This window comes from Rhinoraja longicauda, chromosome 1 (assembly GCF_053455715.1).
Source record: "Rhinoraja longicauda isolate Sanriku21f chromosome 1, sRhiLon1.1, whole genome shotgun sequence".
NCBI lineage: Eukaryota > Metazoa > Chordata > Chondrichthyes > Rajiformes > Arhynchobatidae > Rhinoraja > Rhinoraja longicauda.
The window spans coordinates 91,743,143-91,769,624 of NC_135953.1; the positions used below are offsets into that span (position 1 = coordinate 91,743,143).

Here is a 26,482-nt window from a genome sequence, read left to right on the forward strand (position 1 = left end):
CAGGTAAGTCCAGGTGATCCAAAGAAAGTGCATTGCTACTTGCCAAGGATTCACCACTTTCTTGGCACAATATGTTAGGGTGATTTATTTATATCTGGTGGAAATTTGTTTCCAGTCCTGTTCACTAAGCATACAATGTGGTAGTACAGGTTTTTTGTTCTCTGTTTCTGAAATTTGACACCATTGACTTGAATTGAACTGAATTTCAGAACTCATCGTTCATGGCTGAATCATATGTTCAATGTTTGAAATCAAGGAGAAAACTTCACCCTAATGTGTTTATTCCCTTTATTTAGCTGCAGGATCATCTATAACCAAAAGGTAACTATCACAGCTACCCTAGTGATATACACCTGCATCAATACTTGCGACAAGAAGTGACTGTGGTGAATTGATTCAATGCAAGGAAGCCGTAAAGAAATGCTTCTCAGAATAAATGAGCATTGTGGCATCATGGGTTGGATTGTGCACTCCATGCAAAATAGTAGTCAGTTCCCCTCTTAATTGCCACCATGTATAGGTATGTGTCCAGAACATAATGGTTGCTATTCTATCGTGTTTTCATGAAAGCACGTTGATGGTATTATACTATAAACCCCCAATAGCCAGCGAGAATTAGAGGAGCAAATATATGGGAAGATCATTGATAGGTGTACTAATAATGGGTGGTAATCGTATGTCATGTTAACTTCCCTAATATTGACTCGGACTGCCATCGTGCTAAGAAATTAGATAGGGCAGAATTTGTAAAGTGTGCCCAGGAATGTTTTGTCAAGCAATCTCTAGAGAGCCCTAATAGAGAGGGGGCTACACCTCCTCTTAGGGAATGGAAGAGTGACTGATGTATCAGTGGGAGAGCACATTAATATCAGTGACTTTGATGTGGCTGGTCCAGGACAAATTGCTGGTGATATCTATTCCTAGGAACTTGAAGCTTTCAATCATCTCTACTTCGGTGCCATCAATGTAAATGGGGGTATGTGTGCCACTCTGCTTCCTGAAGTCGATCACAATCTTCTTTGTCTTGCTGACATTGAGGGAGGGGTTGTTTCTTGGCACCAGGTTAGGAAGTTCTCAGTCTCCTACCTGTATACTGTCTCGTCAATATTTGATATTCAGCCCGGTACTGTGGTGTCATCTGCAAATTTGTAAATTGAGTTGGATTGGTATTTGGCTGCTCAGTCATGAGTGTATAAGAAGCATATAGAAGGGGCTGAGAACGTATCCATGCAGGGCACCATTGTTGAGGATTATCGTAGAGGATGATTTGTCAGCCATCCTCACTGATTGTGATCTTAAGGATAGCAGAGTCAGGGGGTATGGGGAGAAGGCAGGAACAGGGTACTGATTGAGAATGATCAGCCATGATCACATTGAATGGCGGTGCTGGCTCGAAGGGCCGAATGGCCTACTCCTGCACCTATTGTCTATTGTCTATTGTCTATTGTCTATTGTCTATTGATCTGTTGGTCAGGAAACCGAGGATCCAGTTGCAGAGGGGAATGCTGACTCTACAGGTTTGGAGATAATCGTGGATGGGATGATGGTGTTGAAAGCAGATCTGGGAAGGATAGGACGCTCTGAAACAATTTCAACATGAAAGTGGAATTGATGGCAGTCTTGATATGTTGGATAAATTCTGAAAACTTGAGAAGGATGAGAGGGGATCTTATAGAAACATATAAAATTCTTAAAGGATTAGACAGGCTAGATGCAGGAAAAATGTTCCCGATGTTGGGGGAATCCAGAACCAGGGGTCACAGTTTAAGAATAAGGGGTAGGCCATTTAGGACTGAGATGAGGAAAAATGTCTTCACCCAGAGAGTTGTGAATCTGTGGAATTCTCTGCCACAGAAGGCAGTGGAGGCCAATTAGTCATAGAGTCATAGAGTGATACAGTGTGGAAACAGGCCCTTCAGCCCAACTTGCCCACACCGGCCAACAATGTCCCAGCTACACTAGACCCACTTGCCTGCGCTTGGTCCATATCCCTCCAAACCTGTACCTGTCTAACAGTCTCTTAAACGATGGGATAGTCCCAACCTCAACTACCTCCTCTGGCAGCTTGTTCCATACACCCACCACCCTTTGTGTGAAAAAATTACCCCTCGGATTCCTATTAAATCTTTTCCCCTTCACCTTAAACCTATGTCCTCTGGTCTTCGATTCACCTACTCTGGGCAAAAGACCCTGTGCATCTACCCGATCTATTCCTCTCATGATTTAGTACACTCTCTGAGATCTCCCCTCATCTTCAAGCGCTCCATGAAATAGAGACCCAGACTACTCGTGTACCTCGACTTTCAGAAAGCCTTCGACAAGGTCCCACATAGGAGATTAGTGGGCAAAATTAGAGCACATGGTATTGGGGGTAGGGTACTGACATGGATAGAAAATTGGTTGACAAACAGAAAGCAAAGAGTGGGAATAAATGGGTCCCTTTCGGAATGGCAGGCAGTGACCAGTGGGGTACCGCAAGGTTCGGTGCTGGGACCCCAGCTATTTACGATATACATTAATGACTTAGATGAAGGGATTAAAAGTACCATTAGCAAATTTGCAGATGATACTAACCTGGGGGGGTAGTGTGAATTGTGAGGAAGATGCAATAAGGCTGCAGGGTGACTTGGACAGGTTGTGTGAGTGGGCGGATACATGGCAGATGCAGTTTAATGTAGATAAGTGTGAGGTTATTCACTTTGGAAGCAAGAATAGAAAGGCAGATTATTATCTGAATGGTGTCAAGTTAGGAAGAGGGGATGTTCAACGAGATCTGGGTGTCCTAGTGCATCAGTCACTGAAAGGAAGCATGCAGGTACAGCAGGCAGTGAAGAAAGCCAATGGAATGTTGGCCTTCATAACAAGAGGAGTTGAGTATAGGAGCAAAGAGGTCCTTCTACAGTTGTACCGGGCCCTGGTGAGACCGCACCTGGAGTACTGTGTGCAGTTTTGGTCTCCAAATTTGAGGAAGGATATTCTTGCTATTGAGGGCGTGCAGCGTAGGTTCACTAGGTTAATTCCCGGAATGGCGGGACTGTCGTATGTTGAAAGGCTGGAGCAATTAGGCTTGTATACACTGGAATTTAGAAGGATGAGGGGGGATCTTATTGAAACATATAAGATAATTAGGGGATTGGACACATTAGAGGCAGGAAACATGTTCCCAATGTTGGGGAGTCCAGAACAAGGGGCCACAGTTTAAGAATAAGGGGTAGGCCATTTAGAACGGAGATGAGGAAGAACTTTTTCAGTCAGAGAGTGGTGAAGGTGTGGAATTCTCTGCCTCAGAAGGCAGTGGAGGCCAGTTTGTTGGATGCTTTCAAGAGAGAGCTGGATAGAGCTCTTAAGGATAGCGGAGTGAGGGGGTATGGGGAGAAGGCAGGAACGGGGTACTGATTGAGAGTGATCAGCCATGATCGCATTGAATGGCGGTGCTGGCTCGAAGGGCTGAATGGCCTACTCCTGCACCTATTGTCTATTGTCTATTGTCTACTCAACCTCTCCCTGTAGCTCACACCCTCTAGTCCTGGCAACATCCTCGTAAATCTTTTCTGAACCCTTTCAAGCTTGACAATATCTTTTCTTTAACATGGTGCCCAGAACTGAACACAATATTCTAAATGTGGTCTCACCAATGTCTTATACAACTGCAACATGACCTCCCAACTTCTATACTCAATACTCTGACTGATGAAGGCCAAAATGTCAAAAGCCTTTTTGACCACCTTATCTACCTGCGACTCGACCATGCACCTGAACTCCTCGATCCCTCTGCGTTAGATTTAGCTCTTCGGGCTAAAGGAATCACTGCACTTTGTTCAGGAAAACTGCAAGGGCACACTAGGGCACTGCAGACTGGTGAGCCTCGGAGCAGTGATGGGAAAATTAATGATTAAGGATAGTCAATGTGGATTTGTGCAAGGGATATTCTTTCTCACAAATTTGATTGAATCTTTTTGAAGAGGCAACCAGGAGGATTGATGAGGGCAGAGTGGTAGTCATTGTCGATTCGGACATTAGAAAGGCCTTTGATAAGGTTCCTCATGATAGGCTAATCCAGAAGGTTAGATCACATAGGATCCAGGGTGAGCTAGTCAAAATTGAATTGGGGTAAGGAGTCAAGGGTGGGAGTGGAAGGATGTTTGCCAGATTGAAGGCCTGTGACCAGTGGTGTGGTGCAGGAATTGGTATGGTTCTCCTGTTGTTTGTCATACATTTTATGGATTTAGATTAGGTAGCATGATTAGTAAGTTAGTGGATGACACCAAAACTGGTGATGTGGTGGACAGTGAATAAGCTTGTCAAAGGATTCAAAAGGATTTAGATCGACTGGTAAAGTAGGCCAAGAAAAGATATTTTACTCTGACAAGTGTGGAGTGGCCTGTTAAACCAGGGCCCGACATACACCATGAATGTCAGGGCCCTGGGGAGTGTTGTAGATCAGGGAGACTGAGGGGTACAAAATGCATAGTTCCCTAAAAGCGACATCATGGGGAAATAATGTGGCAAAGAAGGCAGATGGTATGCTTGCCTTTATCGATTGGACCATTGACTGTACGTGTTGGGACATCATGAGACAACTGCACAAGACATCGGCGAGAGTTCATTTGGAATATTTTTGGTCATCCACTGTAGGAAGGATGTAACTAAGGCAGAAAAGGTGCAGAAAGGATTCACCAGGATGTTGCCTGGACCGGAGAGCTTGAGTAAAAGGGAGAGACTGGATACACTGGGACTTATTCCCCTGGAGTAAAGGAGGTTGACAGGGTGACCTTATAGACATTTATAAAATCATGAGCGGCATAGATGAGGTAAATAACTGCAGTCTTTTCCCCAAGGTAGGGGTGTCTAAAAATAGAGGCCATAGATTTAAGGTAAGATTTAAAAGAGACCTGAGGGTCACCTTTTTCACATAGCAGGTGTGTGTTAATGGAACGAGCTGCCAAAGGAAACAGCAGACGCAGGTATGACGACAATTTTAATAAGACATTTGGACAGTTTCTTGGATAGGAAAGGTTTAGAGGGATACAGGCCAAATGCAGGTAAATGGGACGACTCAGGTGGACACTTTAGTTGGCATGGACGAGGTGGTCTGAAATGCCTGATCCCGTGGTGTGTAACTATGACTTGATGGAGCAATGGCAGTGCTTTAAACCCAATAACACTTTCTGATTTCCATGCAAGGTTTACTTTACTTTTGTTTAGAGATACAGAGCAGAAACAGGCCCTTCGGCCCACTGAGTCCGTGCCGACCAGCGGTCACCCTGTAAACTAGCACTATCCTACACACACTAGGGACAATTTACAATAATACCAAACCCAATTAACCCACAAACCTGTTCGTCTTTGGAGTGTGGGAGGAAACTGGAGCACTTGGAGAAAACCCATGCCATCACAGGGAGAACGTACAAACTCCATACAGACAACACCCGTTTTCAGGATTGAAGCTGGGTCTCTTGTGCTGTAAGCCAGCAACTCTACCGCTGCAGCCCTTCCAGTCACGTGATTCTATTCTCCCTTTTTTTAAACAATGAGGGTCTGCTCACACTACATGCTGGCTCAGTACGCAGTTAGGTATGCTCTTCCCTCACCATCAGCTGTGATGCATCCTGATAAAAATGCATTCTCTGGCGCATCTGCATAAGTTGGTGAGAGTTGTAAGGGACATGCCAAACTTCCTAAGCCTTTTAAGGAAGTAGAGACTTTGGTGTGCTTTCTTGATCATTGCTTCAGTACAGGTGGTCCAGGAGAAGTTGTTGTTGGTGTTATTGACTCATAGGAGTTTGAAGTTTTCAACCATCTCTATTTCAGCATTATTAATGTAAACTGGGATCACTTCCTGAAGTTGATCACTATCTTTGAGCCAGAGAATGTTAATTTATCTTAAAAAAAGGAATTAAAATCTGATGATAAGAAAGAAAATAAATCATTAGGAGAATCTTAACTCCTAAATAAGGGTAAGCTTGGCTCAGATAGCTTGTGAAACATTTGGAAACTTAAACATGAATTCAATCCATCTTGCAAAGTGACCCTGCCAGTTTATAATGAGAAGCATGGTTCCTGAATGATTTCCCATACTCTAGCTCAGGGTCATTGGCACCAAATGCAATAGCAGCATTGAGCTTTTGACCTGTAATCAGATCCTTCTTGCCCTTAACTTGATATCTGAATTCAATGGCTTACCTCAGTTTCACTCTGTGCTGCATTCACTCGCAAAGCTATTGGAAGGAAATATTATTTTTTCAGTGGATGTTACAATCTTTAAAAAGATAACTTTGTTTAGGGAGGTGTGGCTCAGTGACCTAGTACCCCTACTACAAGAGTGGGGTTTACTTTGAAGTGGCGACATGTAGGATTATGCTCACAGCATGTACAGCATGGATTTGTGTAAAAAATAACTGCAGATGCTGGTTGACACCGAAGAGAGACACATAATGCTCGAGTAGCTCAGCAGGTCAGGCGGCATCTCTGTGGAAAATGAATACGTGACATTTTGAGTCCAGACCCTTCATCAGAGTATGTTATTATTTATGTATGAATGAATGAATGAATGTATGAATGAATGAATGAATGAATGAATGAATGAATGAATGAATGAATGCATGCATGAATGAATGAATGCATGCATGAATGAATGCATGAATGAATGAATGAATGAATGAATGAATGAATGCATGCTTTATTGTCACATGTGACAAGTCACAGTGAAATTTTTTGCTTGCATACCCAAGGTATACAAATCATTGCCACGTAGAGGGCACTTACAAAGTACGCCCACTCCAGGTCTCCCATTGCTCTTCCCTCTCCCTCACGGCGGTCTCCCCACATGCGGGTCCTCCTCTGTTCCTTCCACCCAGCAGCAGAATCCTCACTTCCATGTGGTCCGTCCTCATCCGTCGGTGACGTCATCATCGACCACCAGACCGAACTCTCCACTATCACTGCCGGGTCCTCTCTGGGCATCTCCGTGGCACTGACCCAGGCCCGAGCCGCGGGCTCCGTCGACTCACGGCGCGTGGGCTCTAACCTCGGGTGTGGGCTTCGCCGACCCAGGGAACGGCCGCGTGCTCCGACCCACAAGGCTCCAGCCTCAGTGTCTCAGAGGCATTGAAGACAACTGTTGGGTCGGATCTCACTTGAAGACAATTTATTTCACTAATTGCTTGATGTTGTGCATTAAGTATGAGAAGCAGCAATTTACTGTGCTTTGTCACGTCTTGCACATGAATTATGTACTGATAGAAACTCAGGATTTCACAACTATGTAGGGCTGCAGCAGAAGGCTCTTTTTAATAAGCTGAAGTCACATATTTTATAAACTACAAATGTGATAGGACCTCCTTTTTACATTTGACTGAGTCCCTCTTTACCACCCAGTGTATGCTCCAGTGTGTAATTGACTGCTGCAGTTGACAAGAAGCTGAAGAAAATTGCTGGGTGGGATATCACTTGAACACAATTTGCTGCACTAATTGCTTCATGGTGTGCATTAAGTATGAGAAGCAGCAATTTAATACCTTCCACTGATTGCAGTCCCATTTTACATTTGTTTTATTTATGCAGCTTTGTATTATTCGAGTTATTTAAAATTCCGCTGCAGAGATTAGTGTACAAGCCATGGACTGAAACCAAAGTAGTGTTTCACAGTCAGAGGTGTTATTTTCCCCTTGAGATGTTAGACCAGGATTCCGGCTGCTGCTTCTGGTAAAAGTAGAAACCCCCTTGACATCATATTAAGATCAGGGAAGTAGTCACCCAAATCTCTGCCAACACTTGTCTCTAAATCAGCCTCTGAAACAACAGTTTGAGTCATAGATTCTTGGAGACACATAGCACAGAAATAGGCCTTTCAGCCCATTAAGGTTACATCAATCATCAACCACCCATTTACACTGATCAACACCACAGTCATCCTATTTTTTAAAATTCTCCCCACTTTTCACCAATTCTCTCGTGTTCTACTGCTCACATACACCAGGAGACATTTACAATGACTAATTAACCTACAAAACCGCACGTCTTTGGGCTGTGGGAATAAAATGGAGCACCCAGAAGAAATCCTTGTTTGACGGGAGAACATGCAAATTCCACACAAATAGCATTCATGGTTGGGACTGAATCTAGTCCTCCAGTACTGTGAGGTAGCATCTCTCCACCACAGCACCACAGTGCTACTCCAATCATTTGTTCTATTGTTATTTGTGGAAGCTTGCTCTGCATCAACTAATTGTTGTATTTGGGATGTCCTGAGATCATGAAAGGCGCATTTGTTTTTACTCTTCAGCTAATTAGGCAAATATCCTGAAGGGGAAGTATTTATTTATATTCAGCACATTGTGGTATACATTAAAGCACAGACATATTTACACAAAAACCCAGGTCTTAACTCACAAGTTGTACAGGCCATTTGGCAATCATCCAGCTGCTTGCAGCATAATTCCCATGATCTTTAACCCAAAGTTCACTTGTAAAGATCCGGTTGGACTCTTGCCTAGATTTGCACGGTGTTTTACCATTGCCAGTGAATGGGAGAGAAAGTTTGTGCTTCAGGAGCCTGGTGCCATTGTTCCGAAAGAACAGTACTATGCACTTAAATGAGTACTTAGGAAAGATGATCAGTGGAGGAAGGACAAAAACAGAAGCAATGGGCACCCAATGTTTCTTTGTGGGGCCCATCTGAACATTCCAGTTCTCCCACAAGAAATAAAAGAAATGCTTATTGGTTGCCTCGAGAAATTCCTGGTGAATTAGACATGACAACCAGCCATTGTTGAAAATTGATTAAATCTCAGATTAAAATTGTCACCAGGGTCTGACAACCTAATTGAAGCCCAATCTGCAAACTCAAAGAAGCAGTTAGTTGCCTCTGTACAAACAATTTGGATTGTTGGAAGTAAATTGCTGCAGTCAGTCATGATGGTCTGAAAATCAAAAATTAACAAAACGAAAATTAAACCAGAATATGCTGAAAAGACTCAGCAGGTCATGCCAGATCTGTGAGAAGAGAAACGTTAACATTTCAATTTTGACAAAGGATCTTTGACCTGACATATTAACTCTGCTTTCGCTTCTCACAGAAGCAGCCTGACCTGCTGAGTATTTTTGATATTCTCTGTTTTTACTTTAGTAATTACTACCTGTTTGGTTTTGAATGGTATTCAAGCTGACATTTAAACTTGTTTCAAAAATAGTTTGAGTTATTCTCCTTCTTTTAGAAAGAACAAAAGAAGGACATACATACCAATGGGACTCTCATGAATATTTACATACTTGACCTAGATAGACATCTTTGTCCTCACTATTTCCTGTAGGTATTCAATGTTAACACGCTTACATAACTGTAATGGAAACAAAATGCTTGTGTCCTTTTGTGTATTAACCAGCAACTACACTTATTTGTTTCTACCTTACTGTAAATATGGTTTGGAACATTTCTGTATATATAAATTCAATTGCATAAAGATGATTTTTTTTCTGGGTTATGCAATAGGAAATTAACCACCTGGAAAGAAAAGTGATAACAACCATTTCTGGGTCACTTTGCATCTCTTCAGAAATTTGACTGGGTAGTTCCTGGATTGATTCACCAGTATGTGACTAGCATAGTTTCTGTGTTAGTTGTACACAGAATGATATTGCTACCTCTCCAATGTTAGAGCCTTACATTGGAATCTCAGCTAAATTGCCTACAAAACACCCTCATTGGCCACACATCTGGAAGTCAAGTGTGGATGCTGCAGTGCTAAGGAAGTCCTATATCTACTTCAGTCCTTTGGCTACCCGAAACCACCACATGCATGGCCCTTTCACCAGATCACCCCCTCTCCATCCACTACTTAGGACCCAGACTCTGGCTCCTCAATCCCATGAGACCCCCACGTGCTAAGGTTCAACCCTCTCCAATCCTCTGATGGTCTTGAGTGCTCCTTAGATCCATGAGCCCTGGGCCTGAATATCCAAATTCTAATCCACTGAGATTATGACCTTCCTCCATTAATCATTCTCACCCCACCAACTTACAACCATGGCCCCTGACTCAGTGATCCCTGAGCCAACCTTCCTGGCCACACACATGACCGCAGGTATTGATCTTTCTTGAAGAACATCACCTTGTTTACCATCACCAGAATCTGAAGAAGGGTCTCGACCCGAAATGTCACCCATTCCTTCTCTCCCGAGATGCTGCCTGATCTGCTGAGTTACTCCAGCACTTTGTGAATAAATACCTTGTTTACCGTTGCTTACCTTCTCACATAACTTGACTTCAAGCCAGGATCCTTGGTTGCTCACACCCTCCCCCCTGCCTCCGGCCCCCAATTGCTTAGACTCAACTCAATCCCAGTTACCACTATTCACATTATGGACACAGTTCAAAAATATGTCGATGGTGCTCAGTAGCTTGCAGACATCACTGAGATTTGTAGCAGAAGGCTTCAGATCAAAGACCACTCAGACCACTTCACCTTGATTCAATAACCACCTAGCACATTCATGTTGGAACTCCAGAATCGTTCAGTATTCGCTTTGAGAAGCTCTTGGATCTCTGCACTAATGAGAGCTGGGTGCAGTGACGTTCATTGTAGCAGCCCACGCCATTCCACCCATATCATGAACAGAAGGAGAAGTTCTCTCTAAAATGAGCGTGCAAGGTCCATGCCTGCTTCTGCCTCTCCTCCAGTTATCTCCATCACCAACTGATATTTGATCACCGGACTTACTATCCAATTTAATTTTATAAATCCTGCCGAGACCCTAATGATAGACCCGAGGAGCTCAAGTAAGATCATATGAGAGTTTATTCAAATGTCTGAAATAACATGTGTGTTTAATGTGGAATAAGAGGCAGATTTTAAAAACAGACGATGCTTGAAATACCCAGCAGGTCTGGACACATCTAGTGGAATGGGAAATGGTGGCAATGCTTCAAGTTAATCTTTGGTCAGAACTGAGAAGGAGAGTACAGAAGCTTGTTAAGTAACAGGGTAAGCAGGGGGTTGGGCTGACTCTGATAGGAGAAAGCTGGGGTGACCATGGGACCAACTAATCTGGTCACTGAGTGGGAGTATTTAGAGAGACAAAGGAACATATGAGTCGTGAAATACAGAGTAGGAAGACATGCCTGGTGGGTCAAAGTGGACATCTTCTGCTCTTCCAGGAAAAATACAGAAAAATGTGATTAATTAAGCACAGATTCTACCACTCCTCATCAACTCCCCTGACCAACTATAGACCTTGTTAACATCAGAAAAACTCATATCATGATCCATAAAACAAAATGCTTCAGCTTTTTCATAGCCATGCACTTTGTTAAAAGTTTACAGTCAGTTTTGTTCAAAGGGGTGGCACGATGGCACAGTGGTAGAGTTGCTGCCTTACAGCACCAGAGACCTGGGTTTGATCCTGACTACGAGTGCTGTCTGTACGGAGTTTGTACGTTCTCCCCGGGACCACGTGGGTTTTCTCCGGGTGCTTATGTTTCCTCCCACACTCCAAAGACGTACAGGTTTGTAGGTTAATTAGCTTTGATAAAAATTGTAAATGGTCCCTAGAGAGTAGGATAGAGTTAGTGTAGGGGAATCCTTGGTCAGCGCGGACTCGGTGGGCCGAAGGACCTATTCCCACGCTGTATCTCTAAATTAAACTAAACTTTACGTATGCATTTGGTTGTTTGTGTAACTCCCTGAAGAAAAATGCAAATAAACAATAAGGAGCCATACTACTTTCAGAAGTTCTTGGGGGATTTTCGTGGGTGTACCCCTCTGACCTTCATTAAAAATTGTTCCACTCTTACTGGAGTGCCATCTACAGCTGAGACATTATTTTAAAGCTACCAAATTATTTTTTTTCCTCTTCTGTGAGATATGTGGTTAACCTTTATTATTGCTTCTACTCGGGTTTTTCAACAAACCGCCTATTTGGGGATTTTCAAAGCACAGCTTCCTCATGCAATTTTAATTTAAAATATTTCTTTGAATTTATTAGGTGTTTCATTTTAATTCCTGATAAAGCAATTTTCCTCTTTGATTATTTAGACGTATAATTTATTTTATTTAATTTTCCGAGGAACAAAGTTACACCCTCAAGATTCCTCTGCACATCAGTGCCATTAAGAGTCTTGCCATTAACTGTGTACTCTTTCCTTACATTGAAACTCCCAAAGTGCAACACCTCACACTTGCTCAGGTTAACCTCCATTGGCCAATTCACCACCCATTTCTGCAGCTGTTCTATATTCCACTGTATCTTCTGACAGCATTCCTCACTGTCTGCAACTCCTCCAATTTTGGTTTTGTCAGAAAACTTACTCACTGACCCATCTACATTTATGTCTAGGTCATTTATATATAATATCACAAACATCAGAGATCTCAACATAGTTCCCTGTGGAACTCCAGTAATCACAGACCTCCAGCCAGAACATCCACCATCCACCACATCCCTCTGTCTTCTACAAACAAGCCATTTCTGAATCCATATGATCAAGTCATCGTGAATCCAGTACATCTTAATCTTTTGGATTAGACTACCATGAGGGACCTTATCAATAGCCTTAGTAAAATCTATGTATATGACATTCACAGCCCTACCTTCATCAATCTCCTTTGTCACCTCCTCAAACAGTTCAATCAAGTTAGTGAGACGTGACCTGCCGTGTACAAAGCCATGCTGGTATCCCGAATGAACTCATTCTCTTCTAACAATGAACAAAAAGATGAACAATTCTAATTTGGCTTATTCTCATTCCATTATTCTACCATCAATCATGAGCAAAGCGTTGGATGAGGGCAATCGAAGTTGCTTTTAAGCAGCACTTATTCATTCAATAACCTACTTGTTGATTCTTGGTTTATCCATAATTCACTCTGACCCCTTGTTTTTATTTATCTTATTATTGCCATTCAACAATCGTAGTCATAGGTTGATTTCCTCTTCTATCTCTACTGATGGAAAGAGCTACTGATTGACAATTGGCTAATTGGACACATTACGAAGATTCATAATTGGACACATTTAGGAAGCCCCAGATCCTTGCTGCAGGAGTTCCTCAGGCCAGTGCCTTTGGTTCAACCTACAGCTTCAGATGCTTCATCAATGATCTTACTTCCATTGTAAGAACAAAAATAAAGATGCTTACTAATGCTTACTAATGATCACACATTGAAATGAATCAGTATGTCCCTGTAGGGTTTTACCAAATACAGTGTTTTACCAAATGCTGATAAGTGGCGAGTAGCACATCTCCACAGTAAACATCTCCAAAATGAGAACTCAAACACTTAAAGATGCAGCATGACTTTGACTTTAAAGTTACAGTATGGAAACAAACTATTCGGCCCATCGAGTCCACGCCGACCTGTGATCACCCCATGCACTAGCACTATCCTACACACTAAGAACAATTTACAATTTATAGAAGCTAATTAACCTACAAACCTGCACATCTTTGGGGTGTGGGAGGAAAACTGTCGCATCTGGAGAAAGCGCATGCGGTCACAGGGAGAACATACAAACTCCATCCAGACAGCATCTGTAGTCAGGATCGAACCTGGGTCTCTCGCACTGTAAGGCAGCAATTCCTCTACTGCACCATTGTGCCTCAGAACATTCAATGTTTTTTTTCTTACCAAATCCCCCACTGTAAACCTTCTTGGGATCACAATTAACCAGGAACTCAACTGGACCAGTTACCTGAATTTGGTGGCTACAAAAATATCCTGCACCTAATGTATCACTCCATGGCTTTGAGAACACCCACAACAATTCTAAAAACACTCAAGAACATCCAGGATAAAGCATTCTGTTTGATTCTATCCCATCCTCCGCACTAAATATTCATTTCCTACATTGTTGTGCACAGGACTGCAGGGCGCACCATTTATAAAATCCATTGCAATTATTCACTTTGGCCCCTCTGATGACACCTATCAAACTTATCATCTCCGTAATCATAGAGTCATGGAGTCATCGAATCAATAAGAGTAAGGTCAATAGATATATGGCGATACCACCAATTGTAATTTCCCTCTAAATCATACAGTGACTGATAAATATCTCATTGTTCCCTCATGGTTTATGGGTTTTTCCCAACAACAATTTGGATGTACCTTCACTAGACTATCAAAGAGTTTGGCTCCACCACCTTCTCCATAAACATTAAAGATGAACAATGAACACTGACTTGAAAATTGATAAACAAAAGTTAATAATTCTGTAGGCTAGTTGAGGTTAGAGTAACTGGGCTTGATTTCAAAGTAGCATTTAGATGAATATTCAGGAGCCTTGGTAAAGTTGATAATAATGGAAATTAAGGGGAAATTTCTCCACTGCCTGGCCATGCCTCGCGCAAAGGAATTGATTGTGGCTGTTGGTAATTCAGGCATCTCAGCCCCAACCAAGAAATGGAAAACTGAAACGTAAATTAGAAGAACATAACAAACATAGGAACAGGAGTGGTCCATTTAGCCCCATGTGGGTCATCTGTCTTTCAGTAAAATCAAAGCTGATCTTCAACTTCAGTAAACCTTTACTATTCTCACCCTTTACGCATTGGCCGCTTTAATATCTAAATATCTATAGATCCCCATAGAATTCCAAAATTCTTTATGCTCTGTGTGAGAAACTAAATATTTTCATCTTGGTACTGAATGGTTATCCCCTTTGTTTTGAGACTCTTGCCCCTTGTTCACCGCAACCTGGGGAAATACCATTCTTGGATCTTCCCCATCAACCTCATTAAAAATGATATATGTTTCAATATTAGTCCAGCCAACATAATTGTTCCTCGCAGGAAAATACCCCTATCAATCTGATGAACCTTTGTTTGGCAGAAAGTCGATAAACCTGAAACTGAATCTGCATCCCAGACATTTGAAAGAAATGTCATATAATTAGTGGGTCCATTGGTTATCATCCTTCATAATTCTAAATGGCTCCTACAGGTTTGATGGCAGCAAATGTGAACCCACAATTTAAAGAGAGAGAGAAAATAGTTACCCAATCAGTTAGCTTAACATGAGCAGCAGAGAAAATGCTGGAATAATGAAGAATGGAAAAACAATGCCCATAGATATGAATAATAGAATTGTGAGATAGCATGTATCTATTAAGTGAAACTCATGTATAACTAATCCAATAAAGTTCTTTGAATGCGACGATTGGAATGGATAAGGGGGAACTTGTGCATGTAGTGCATTCACATTTTTAGAGGCTTTTGCTAAAATTTCATGCAGGAAGTTTGTGATCAATTTTAGACCACATGGATTTGAGGATAATTAGAATTGGTAATCAAACAGAAAGCAAAGAGGGAGAAGTTATGAATCTTTCTTCGATTGGCAGACTATGGTTAGTCCAATCCATTGAGATTGGTTCTTGGATCTCAATTAGCATCATTGATTTATCAGATGGAAGAAAATATTAGACCAGTTTTGGTCTCCAAATTTGAGGAAGGATATTCTTGCTATTGAGGGCGTGCAGCGTAGGTTTACTAGGTTAATTCCTGGAATGGCGGGACTGTCATATGTTGAAAGACTGGAGCCACTGGAATTTAGAAAGATGAGAGGAGATCTTATCGAAACATATAAGATTATTAAGGGGTTGGACACGTTAGAGGCAGGAAACATGTTCCCAATGTTGGGGGAGTCCAGAACAAGGGGCCACAGTTTAAGAATAAGGGGTAGGCCATTTAGAACGGAGATGAGGAAAAACATTTTCAGTCAGAGAGTTGTGAATCTATGGAATTCTCTGCCTCAGAAGGCAGTGGAGGCCAATTCTCTGAATGCATTCAAGAGAGAGCTAGATAGAGCTCTTAAGGATAGCGGAGTCAGGGGGTATGGGGAGAAGGCAGGAACGGGGTACTGATTGAGAATGATCAGCCATGATCACATTGAATGGCGGTGCTGGCTCGAAGGGCCGAATGGTCTACTCCTGCACCTATTGTCTATTGTCTATTGTCTATTATATTTCCAAATTTGCTGATGATAAAACTAGGTGTGTAGGAAAATAACTGCAGATGCTGGTACAAATCGAAGGTATCATAAAATACTGGAGTAACTCAGCGGGTCAGGCAGCATCTCAGGAGAGAAGGAATGGGTGATGTTTCGGGTCGAGACCCTTCTTCAGTCTGAAGAAGGGTCTCGACCCGAAACGTCACCCATTCCTTCTCTCCTGAGATGCTGCCTGACCCGCTGAGTTACTCCAGCATTTTGTGATACAAACCTAGGTGGTAATGTAGGGAGACCTAGGGAGACAGACAAAAAGGCTTTTAGGGGATTGAGATAAAGCTATAGAGTGAGTGGGAGCATGGCCGATGGATATAACATGGATAAATGTGAGGTCATCCACTTTAATCGCCAAATCTAAAAAGTAGGGCATTGTTAAATGCTGTCAGCATTGTTAAATGCTGTCAGTTAATGTTCAAGGAGATCGAGGTGTCCTTCCAACCAAATCACTCAAAGGTAACATGTAGATGGGAAAAAAAACAAATGGGAATCGGGAATTGGAAATGTTACGTTGACCTTCATTAAGACATAATTTGAGTGCAGCCCCACTCTTGTTCCGAACTCTTGCATTCTTATCCATACTAACAAAATATAGAACGTAGAACACAAGAGCACTGGAACAGACAGCACACACAGACAGCACCCAAAGTCAGGTTCAAACCCGTCTCTGGCCCTGTGGAGGCAGCAGCTCCACCAGCTGCACCAGTGTGCCGCCCTGTGCTCTGGATAATAGAGAAACACATACATCTGGCCACTGTCCATCGACAACAGCTCAGCGGTAAACACTATCACTCCCCCCCGCCAAACTCATCACCAAGCTTCAAGGCCTGGGCCTCTGTACCCCCCTTTGCAACTGGATTCTTGACTTCCTCAACTGCAGACTCCAAGTGGTGTGGATCTGTTACAACCTTTCCTCCTCACTGACCATCAGCACGTGTGGACATCAGTGCTGCATGTGTAGCTCCATGCTCTACTTTCTTTACACTCATGACTGTGTGGCTAACCACAGTTGCTATGCCAACTATAGATTCACTGAGGACATCACTGTGGTTAGCGATGAGTCAGCATACAGGAGCGAGGGAGAATACCTGGTTGAGTGGTGTCCCAATGACCAGCTCTACCAAGATCAAATATCTAATCATTAACTTCAGGAAAGGAGCCTTCAGGAAGACTACACATCCATTTTCATTGGTAGGTCAGCAGTGTAGAGAGTTAACAGGTTCAAATTTCTGGGCATTAACATCCCAGATGGCCCGTCCTGTGCAAGGTGAAAAAAATGTTCAGTCTGAGTTAAATGTCCACCACTCCCAAGAGGCTGCAGGACATGGTGGACTTAGCCTGGTCCATCACGGGCCCAGCCCTGTTCTCCATTGGAAGCATCTATAGGAGACACTACCCAAAGAGGGCAACATCTATCACAGAAACATAGAAAATAGGTGCAGGAGGAGGCCATTCGGCCCTTCGAGCCAGCACCGCCATTCATTGTGATCATGGCTGATCATCCACAATCAGTAACCCGTGCCTGCCTTCTCCCCATACCCCTGATTCCGCTAGCCCCAAGAGCTCTATCGAACACTCTTTTAAAGTCATCCTGTGAATTGGCTTCCACTGCTTTCTGTGGCAAAAAAATCCACAAATTCACAACTCTCTGGGTGAAAAAGTTTTTTCTCATCCTAATTTTAAATGCCCCCCCCCCCTTTATTCTTAGATTGTGGCCCCTGGTTCTGACTCCCCCAACACTGGGAACATTTTTCCTGCATCTAGCTTGTCCAGTCCTTTTATAATTTTATATGTTTCTATAAGATCCCCTCTCATCCTTCTAAATTCCAGTGAATACAAGTCCAGTCTTTCCAATCTTTCGTCATATGACAGTCCTGCCATCCTGGGGATTAACCTACGCTGCATTCCCTCAATAGCAAGGATGTCCTTCCTCAAATTAGGAGAGCAAAACTGCACACAATACTCCAGATGTGATCTCACCAGGGCCCTGTACAACTGCAAAAGGACCTTTTTGCTCCTATACTCAAATCCTCACATTATGAAGGCCAACCTGCCAGTAACTTTCTTCACTGCCTGCTGTACCTGCACGCTTACTTTCGGTGACTGGTGTACAAGCACACCCAGTTCTCGTTGCACTCCCCTTTTTCCTAATCTGACACCATAATAATCTGCCTCCTTGTTCTTGCCACCAAAGTGGATAACCTCAATGTATTTATATTATACTGTATCTGCCATGCATCTGCCCACTCACTCAACCTGTCCAAGTCACCCTGCAACCTCCTAACATCCTCTTCGCAGTTCATACTGCCACTCAGCTTGGTGTCATCTGCAAATTTGCTAGTGTTACTTTTAATTCCATCATCCAAATCATTAATATATATTGTAAATAGTCGTGGCCGCAGCACCGAGCCTTGCGGCACTCCACTCTCCACTGCCTGCCATTCTGATAGGGGCCCGTTTATTCCTACACTTTGTTTCCTCTCTGGCAACCAATTCTCTAATCATGTCAATACCCTACCCCCAATACCATGTGCTCTAATTTTGTCCACCAATCTCCTGTGTGGGACCTTATCAAAGACTTTCTGAAAGTCCAGATACACTACATCCACTGGCTCACCTTCATCCATTTTACTTATCACATCCTCAAAAAATCCCAGAAGATTAGTCAAGCAGGATTTCCCCTTCATAAATCCATGCTGACTTGGACCAATGCTTTTATTGCTATCCAAATATGCCGTTATTACTTCAGCAATTGACTCCAGCATCTTCCCCACCACCGATGTCAGGCGAACTGGTCTATAATTCCCCGTTTTCTCTCTCGCTCCTTTCTTGAAAAGCGGGATAACATTTGTTAACCTCCAATCCACAGGAACTGATCCTGAATCTATAGAACATTGCAAAAATGATCACCAATGCGTCCACGATTTCTAGAGCCACCTCTTTGAGTACTCTGGGATGCAGACCATCGAGCCCTGGGGATTTATCAGCCTTCAGTCCCATCAGTCTACCCAATACTATTTCTCGCCTAATGCAAATTTCTTTCAGTTCCTCTCTCTCCGTAGATCCTCTGTCCTCTAGTACATCTGGGAGATTGTTTGTGTCTCCCTTAGTGAAGTACCTGTTCAACTCTTCCGCCATTTCCTTGTTACCCAAAATAATTTCACCTGTTTCTGCCTTCAAGGGACCCACATTTGTCTTTACTAATCTTTTTCTCTTATCATACCAAAAGAAGCTTTTACTATCTTTCTTTATATTCTTGGCGAGCTTACCTTAATACTTTATCTTTTCACCCTGTAATGCCCTTTTGTTAACCTTCTGATGTCCTTTGAAAGTCCTCTGGCTTCCCGCTACTCTTTGCTATGTTATACACCTTTTCTTTTGGTTTTATACCGACCCTAACTTCCCGAGTCAGCCACAGTTGCCTCTTACTCCCCTTAGTGGGATCCCTTTTCTGTCGACCTTGGCCAGCTCCTCTATGATGCCTTCCTAGTCCCTTTTATCAACTGCAACACTGACACTTCTGATTTAACCTTCTCCCTCTCAAATTGCAGATTAAAACATCATATTATGGCCATAACCTCCTAGCATTTCCTTTACCTTGAGTTCCCTTATTAAATCTGGTTCATTAGACAATACTAAATCCAGAATTGCCTTCTCCCTGGTAGGCTCCAAAACAAGCTGCTTTAAGAATCCATCTCGGAGGCACTCTACTAACTCCCGTTCTTGGGGTCCAGAACCAACCTGATTTCTAATTGAGATTGAATTCAATTAAGCGTGGAAACAGGACCTTTGCCCACCCCTCCCCCCCCCTCCCCCCGAGTCCGCGGCGACCAGCGATCACCTTACACTAGTTCTATCCGACACATGAGGGACAGTTTTCACAGAGGCCAATTAACCTACAAACCGGTACACCTTCGGAATGTGTGAGGAAACCGGACCACCTGAAGAAAACCCATGCAGTCACGGGGAGAATGTACAAACTCTGTACAGGCAGCACCCGAAGTCACGATCGCACCCAGGTTTCTGGCACCGTAAAGCAGCAATTTTACCGTTGTGCTACTGTGCTGGCCCTGCAATATTTTCCCATTTGATAGGCACCCCATTCACACACACCGCCACTCACACGCAGTAGCAGGGATGCAAGCCAGCAACTCGCCAAGGCTTCTCTAACAGTACCATCCAAATCCACATCCTCCACCAGCTAAAAGGACAAGGGCAGCAAAAGCAGCAAAACCACCACCTAGAAGTTGCTCTGCCACGCACGTACCTTCCTGACTTGAAAATATATCATTCTTCCTTCATCATTGCTGTTTCAAAATCCTGGAACTCCCTCCCTATCAGCATTGTGGATATATCCACTCCTAAGGGACTACTAATTCAAGAAGGCAAACTTTTCAAGGGCTATTAAATGCTGGCTCAGCCTCTGAAGTCCACATCCTTTGAATGAATAACGACAAATGACAGAGCTTGGGACAAAGTACCTGATAGAGCGTGTGGAATTGTACAGGCCTATGATAAATCTACCAAGGAGACCATTGAAAAATTCAGACTTTATTGGTGTGGATGTCGGTCTGGGAGAGGATGCTTATCCTTCCAGTGATTCTCATGGAGCCAACAATCTCCAGTGTTTGGAGGTGCCTGGTGATCATAGTTTACGTTTCAGGGGCAGAGTGTCCAGTTGGATTAACACATTTCTTTTTTTGTCAGTGCTGAAGTAACTGGTAGAAATATCTCTCCACTGTTCTCCTTCACCTCTCTTTGTTTACATCTCCTCCAGATAGGTCAGCTTCATCACCCTCTCTCAGCTCACACTGGTGGGTGGCACAGTATTGCAGTGGGGTAGAGCTGCTGCCTCCCGACCACAGTGATTCTGGTTCAGTCCTGACCTCTGGTACTACCTGCGTGGAGTTTGCATGTTCTTCCCGGAAAAAACATGGATTTTTATCCAGGTGATTTAGTTTCCTCCCACATCCCAAGGAAGTGTGGAATGTGGGGAGAATACAATGGGATTCGTGGAAATGAGTGCGAGATGATTACTCAGTGGGCCAAAGCAGTTAGAAAATTATTCCCCCCTTCCCCCTCACCTGGACTCCACCTATTCCTCAACCCCTTTCCATGCTACAATCCTCCCTTTGGCTTCAAAATTCACAACTCTTTAATCCTGTCTCACACCTTCTGCTTTTATCTCTGAACTTTGATCCAACATACCATCTATCAACACCCACCCCCCTCGCCTGTGTCCACCTATTACCAGTCCTGCCTCTCTCTTCTTCCAGTTTTCTCCCCCTCCCCCCCCCCTACAATCAGTCTGAAGTAGGATCTGGACTTGAAAAGTGACCAGTCCATGTTCTCAAGAAATGCCTGACTTGCTGAGTTGCTCCAGCAATTTGCATCGTTTTGAGATAGAAAACAAACAAACAAAAAAAGTTACAGAGGAGGAGTTATGAAAGTAAAGTGCCCTCCATAATGTTTGGGACAAAGACCCATCATTTATTTGTTTGCCTCTGTACTCCACAATTTGAGATTTGTTATAGAAAAAATCACATGTGGTTAAAATGCACATTGTCAGATTTTAATAAAGGCCATTTTTATACATTTTGGTTTCACCTTGTAGAAATTACAGCAGTGTTTATATATGGTCCACCCATTTCAGGGCACCATAATGTTTGGGACACAGCAATGTCATGTAAATGAAAGTAGTCATGTTTAGTATTTTGTTGCATATCCTTTGCATGCAATGACTGCTTGAAATCTGCGATTCATGGACATCACCAGTTGCTGGGTGTCTTCTCTGGTGATGCTCTGTCAGGCCTGCATTGCAGCCATCTTTAGCTTATGTTTGTTTTGGAGGCTAGTCCCCTTCAGTTTTCTCTTCAGCATATAAAAGGCATGCTCAATTGGGTTCAGATCGGGTGATTAACTTGGCAACTCAAGAATTGACAATTTTTTAGTTTTGAAAAACCCCTTTGTTGCTTTAGCAGTAGGTTTGGGATCATTGTCTTGCTGTAGAATGAACCACCAGCCAATTAGTTTTTAGGCATTTGTTTGAATTTGAGCAGATAGGATGTGTCTATACACTTCAGAATTCATTATGCTACTACCGTCAGCAGTTGTATCACCAATGAAGATAAGTGAGCCATACATGCCCAGGCCATAGCACTCCCACCACCGTCTTTCACAGATAAGGTGGTATGCTTTGGATCTTGGGCAGTTCTTTCTCTCCTGAATACTTTGGTCTTGCCATCACTCTGATGTAAATTAATCTTCATCTCATCAGCCCACAGGACCTTTTTCCAGAACTGTGGTTGCTCTTTTAAGTACTTCTTGTTGAACTGTAACCTGGCCATCCTATTTTTTGCAGCTAACCAGTGGTTTGCATCTTGCAGTGTAGCCTCTGTATTTCTGTTCATGAAGTCTTCTGCAGATAGTGGTCATCGACAAATCCATACCTGACTCCTGAAGAGTGTTTCTGATCTGTCAGACAGGTGTTTGGGGATTTTTCTTTATTATAGAGAAAATTCTTCTGTCATCAGCTGTGGAGGTCTTCCTTGGCCTGCCAGTCCCTTTGCGATTAGTATGCTCACCAGTGCTCTCTTTTTTCTTAATGATGTTCCAAACAGTTGATTGTGGTGAGCCTAAGGTTTCGCTGATGTCTCTAACAGTTTTATTCTTGTTTCTCAGTCTCATAATGGCTTATTTGACTTTCGTTGGCACAACTTTGGTCCTCATGTTGATAAACAGCAATAAAAGTTTCCAAAGGTGATGGAAAGACTGGAGGAAAGACAAGAGCTCTCTTACACCTGCACGAAGGAGGCAATTAGACACACCAGAGCAATTACAGACGCCTGTGAAGCCATGTGTCCCAAACATTATGGGTGCGCAGGAATGGGGGGGACTATGTATAAACACTGCTGTAATTTCTACATGGTGAAACCAAAATGTATAAAAATGGCCTTTAATAAAATCTGACAACGTGCACTTTAACCACATGTGATTTTTTTTTCTATTACAAATCTCAATTTGAGGAGTGCAGAGGCAAATAAATAAATTATGGGTCTTTGTCCCAAACATTATGGAGGGCACTGTAAGGAAAGGGCTGTGTATGATTGGGTGGGAGGTCAAAAGAAACTGAATGAACAGGTTTTGTCGTAGAGCCGTACAGCACACCAAAACAGACCCTCGCCCCTCCGACTCATTAACGTTGATGCTATCTTATTCTCGCATCGATGAACGGTGATCATGCCGAAACATCAACTTAGTGAATTTCCTGCATTTTCTCATTGGTATGTTATTCAAAAAAAGTATTTCTCGGTTAACATCAACAAGCTAATTTCTAACCTTCGAGTTTTCCTTGAACTAAGATCTATGCCAAAACATCATAATTTCTGGCAGCTGAATGGCAAGTTTATGCAGATGCTGGAAATCTGAGATATAAACGAAGGATGCTGAAATCGATCAGGTCCCTTCTGTGGAGACCAACATTTCACACAGCGCCGACCATGCATTCTCACCCATTTAATGCGGACACAGAGACCTCTTTATATCAGCAACTGATACATGAAGTTCACCAAGCAATTGAGGATGGTTCAAAACACTATAATGTGATGAATGATAGCCGTGCCTTTGCATCTTCTTTGTAACGCGTTTTAGGTGATTTTGTGTCATTTAAAATAAAAAAAATAATGAAGCCACTTTTTTTGTTGATAAAGATTAATGCCATTTACGATTAACGTGAAAAAGGGGGTTGGTTATTACTGTAAACTGCGGCTCACTAATAGCGTAGCCGTTGTTGCTGATGTAAAGTTTTCCACCGATGTGGGCTGCCCTCTTCACCGAGGCTTTCCTGCGGCGCTCTCTCCACCAGTGTGGGAGTGTGTTTCCTCTTCACTCCGACGCAAGTCGCCAGGCGAGGGAATCCTCAGAATTGCGATAACACACAGCGGGGCTCGGCTATTTCTACTCACTTTACAGAGAAATACGTGGGAGAGCCGAAGAATTGAAACGTTTTAACGAGAGTTTCGTCGAGGAAGCAATTGTTTGTCTAAGGGATTCCCCTTTGAAAAGGGTTAGATTTCCCTTTTATTCATGTGCACATATACAGTGGAAGAGCCTCTCGCACAGACTTGATTTTATTTTCCGTTTGAATGATTTCGTAGTGGAGTTGATGCAATTTGAACATTGACTCTAATAGTAAAGACCCCAAAGAGTCATCCACGGGACACATCATGGTAAGTTAGATCTTCTAGTCCTTTGTATGTAGCGCAATGTAGATCCGTTTTAAAGATAATTGTCTCTACTATTCTATTACACGGGCAATATGCACCCAGTATATGTCTGGCCGAATAGATACCTACTCGGTAAGTTTTATTCAACTGTTATCATCTGAATCGTTGGGAAATCAATGCCTTTACATATACATATGCATGTTATAAATACATATATTTATGTACAATATTTATTTTTATATATATATATAAATATAATCATATTTAAAGAATCAGAGATGAAGCATTATACTTGCTATACATAGCAATATTACAGAAGATAGGCACAAAAAGCTGGAGTAACTCAGCGGGTCAGGCAGCATCTCTGGAGAAAATGAATAGAGTAAAAGGAGGGTCTTGACCCGATCCTTTTCTCCAGAGATGCTGTCTGACCCGCTGAGTTACTCCAGCTTCGGTGTAAACCAGCATCTGGTGTTCCCTCCGAGCAATAGTACAGTGTTGTTTCCTTTACAGCTATGCACAGAGTAAATCTTGCACTGACATTCCACAAATTCTTTCCCAGCTATCATACAATGATTTCTGTGCAGGGGTTGTGTCTGCTCTCAAAATATTTAAACCAGATACATTTGGTTTCAAAGGGAGATTAATGGAACAGGGGTAAAAATTGCTTTCAATTAGTTAAAATAGGAAATGCTGAAAACATTCATCAAATTATTCAGCTTCCATGAACATAGAATGTAGAACAATGCAGCACGGAATAGGTCCTTTGGCCCACAATGTCTGTGTCAAACATGATTCATGCCAAGTTAAACTAATCTCCTCTGCCTGCATGTGATTATTGTCCATCCATTCTCTGTATATCCTTGTGCCTATCTAAATCCCTCAGAAATGCTACCTTTGTGTCTGCCTCCACCACCACCACCCCTGGCAGCACATTCCAGGCACCCACCACTCTCTGTGTAAAAAGTTTACTCCACACACCTGCGATAAACTTCCCACCTGTGATGTGATGATCCCACAAATGTGCGGGGTTAATTGGCCCATGTTGTGTGTAGGGAGAGAATGCATAAGTGGAATAATATACAACCAGTGTGAATGGGTGATCGATGGCCAGCATGGACTCGATGGGCCGAAGGGCCTGTTCCATGCTGTATCCTTCAATCATTAACACTGTATCAAAGAAGATCAAGTCCGGAACATCACTGCACAGATTTGAAAAAAAAACAAGGTGCCAATGTAGAACAACACGGCGATGTAGACACTGAACTGTGTAAGCAATATGTGTAAGAAAGAACCGCAGATGCTGGTTTAAATCGAAGGTAGACATAAAAAGCTGGAGAAACTCAGCGGGACAGGCAGCATCTCTGGAGAGAAGGAATGGGTGATGTTTTGGGTCGAGACCCTTCTTCAGACTGAAGTCAGGGGAGTGGGCGGGACAAGGATAGAATGTAGTCAGAAACAGTGAGACTGGTGGGAGAACTGGGAAGGGGAAGGGATGGAGAGAGAGGGAAAGCAAGGGCTATTTGAAGTTAGAGAAGTCAATGTTCATACTGCTGGGGTGTAAGCTACCCAAACAAAATATGAAATGCTGTTTCTCCAATTTGCGCTGGGACTCACTGCCAATGGAGGAGGCCAGGACAGAAAGGTCAGATTGGGAATGGGAGATGGAGTTAAAGTGCTGAGCAACCGGGAGATCAGATAGGTTAGGTTAAGGTAGACTGAGCGGAGGTGTTCAGCGAAATGATCGACGAGCCTGCGCTTGGTCTCGCCGATGTAGAGAGGTTGACACCTGGAACAGCGGATACAGTAGATGAGGTTGGAGGAGGTGCAAGTGAACCTCTGCCTCACCTGAAAAGACTGTTGGGGTCCTTGGATGGAGTTGAGGGGGGAGGTAAAGGGACAGGTGTTGCATCTCCTACAGTCCAGGGGAAAGTACCGGGAGAGGGGGTGGTTTGGGTGGGAAGGGACGAGTTGACCAGGGAGTTGCGGAGGGAACGGTCTCTGCGGAAAGCAGAAAGGGGTGGAGATGGGAAGATGTGGCCAGTAGAGGGATCCCGTTGGAGGTGGCAAAAGTGTTGGAGGATTACAGTACATGCTGTATGCGACGGCAGATGCGGTGGAAGGTGAGGACAAGGGGGATTCTGTCCTTGTTGCGAATGGGGGGAGGGGGAGCAAGAGCGGAGCTGCGAGATATTGAGGAGACCCTAGTAAGGGCTTCATCTATAATGGAAGAGGGGAATCCCCGTTTTCCTAAAGAAT

At 43.1% G+C, this 26,482-nt stretch overlaps 1 protein-coding gene across 2 annotated transcripts in view; it reads left to right on the plus strand.

Moving 5' to 3' along the window:
• LOC144595164 (uncharacterized) overlaps positions 1–26,482 on the plus strand; it is a 116,966-nt gene that overhangs the window by 12,924 nt on the left and 77,560 nt on the right. The window contains exon 1 of one of the 2 annotated variants that reach the window (XM_078402316.1): positions 23,926–24,226. The exons of the other annotated variant lie outside the window; for it this stretch is intronic. Coding sequence (XP_078258442.1) covers positions 24,224–24,226 — 3 coding nt within the window. The 5' untranslated portion in view covers positions 23,926–24,223. Of the gene's footprint in view, positions 1–23,925; positions 24,227–26,482 lie in introns of those variants that run through there. 2 annotated transcript variants of the gene reach the window in all.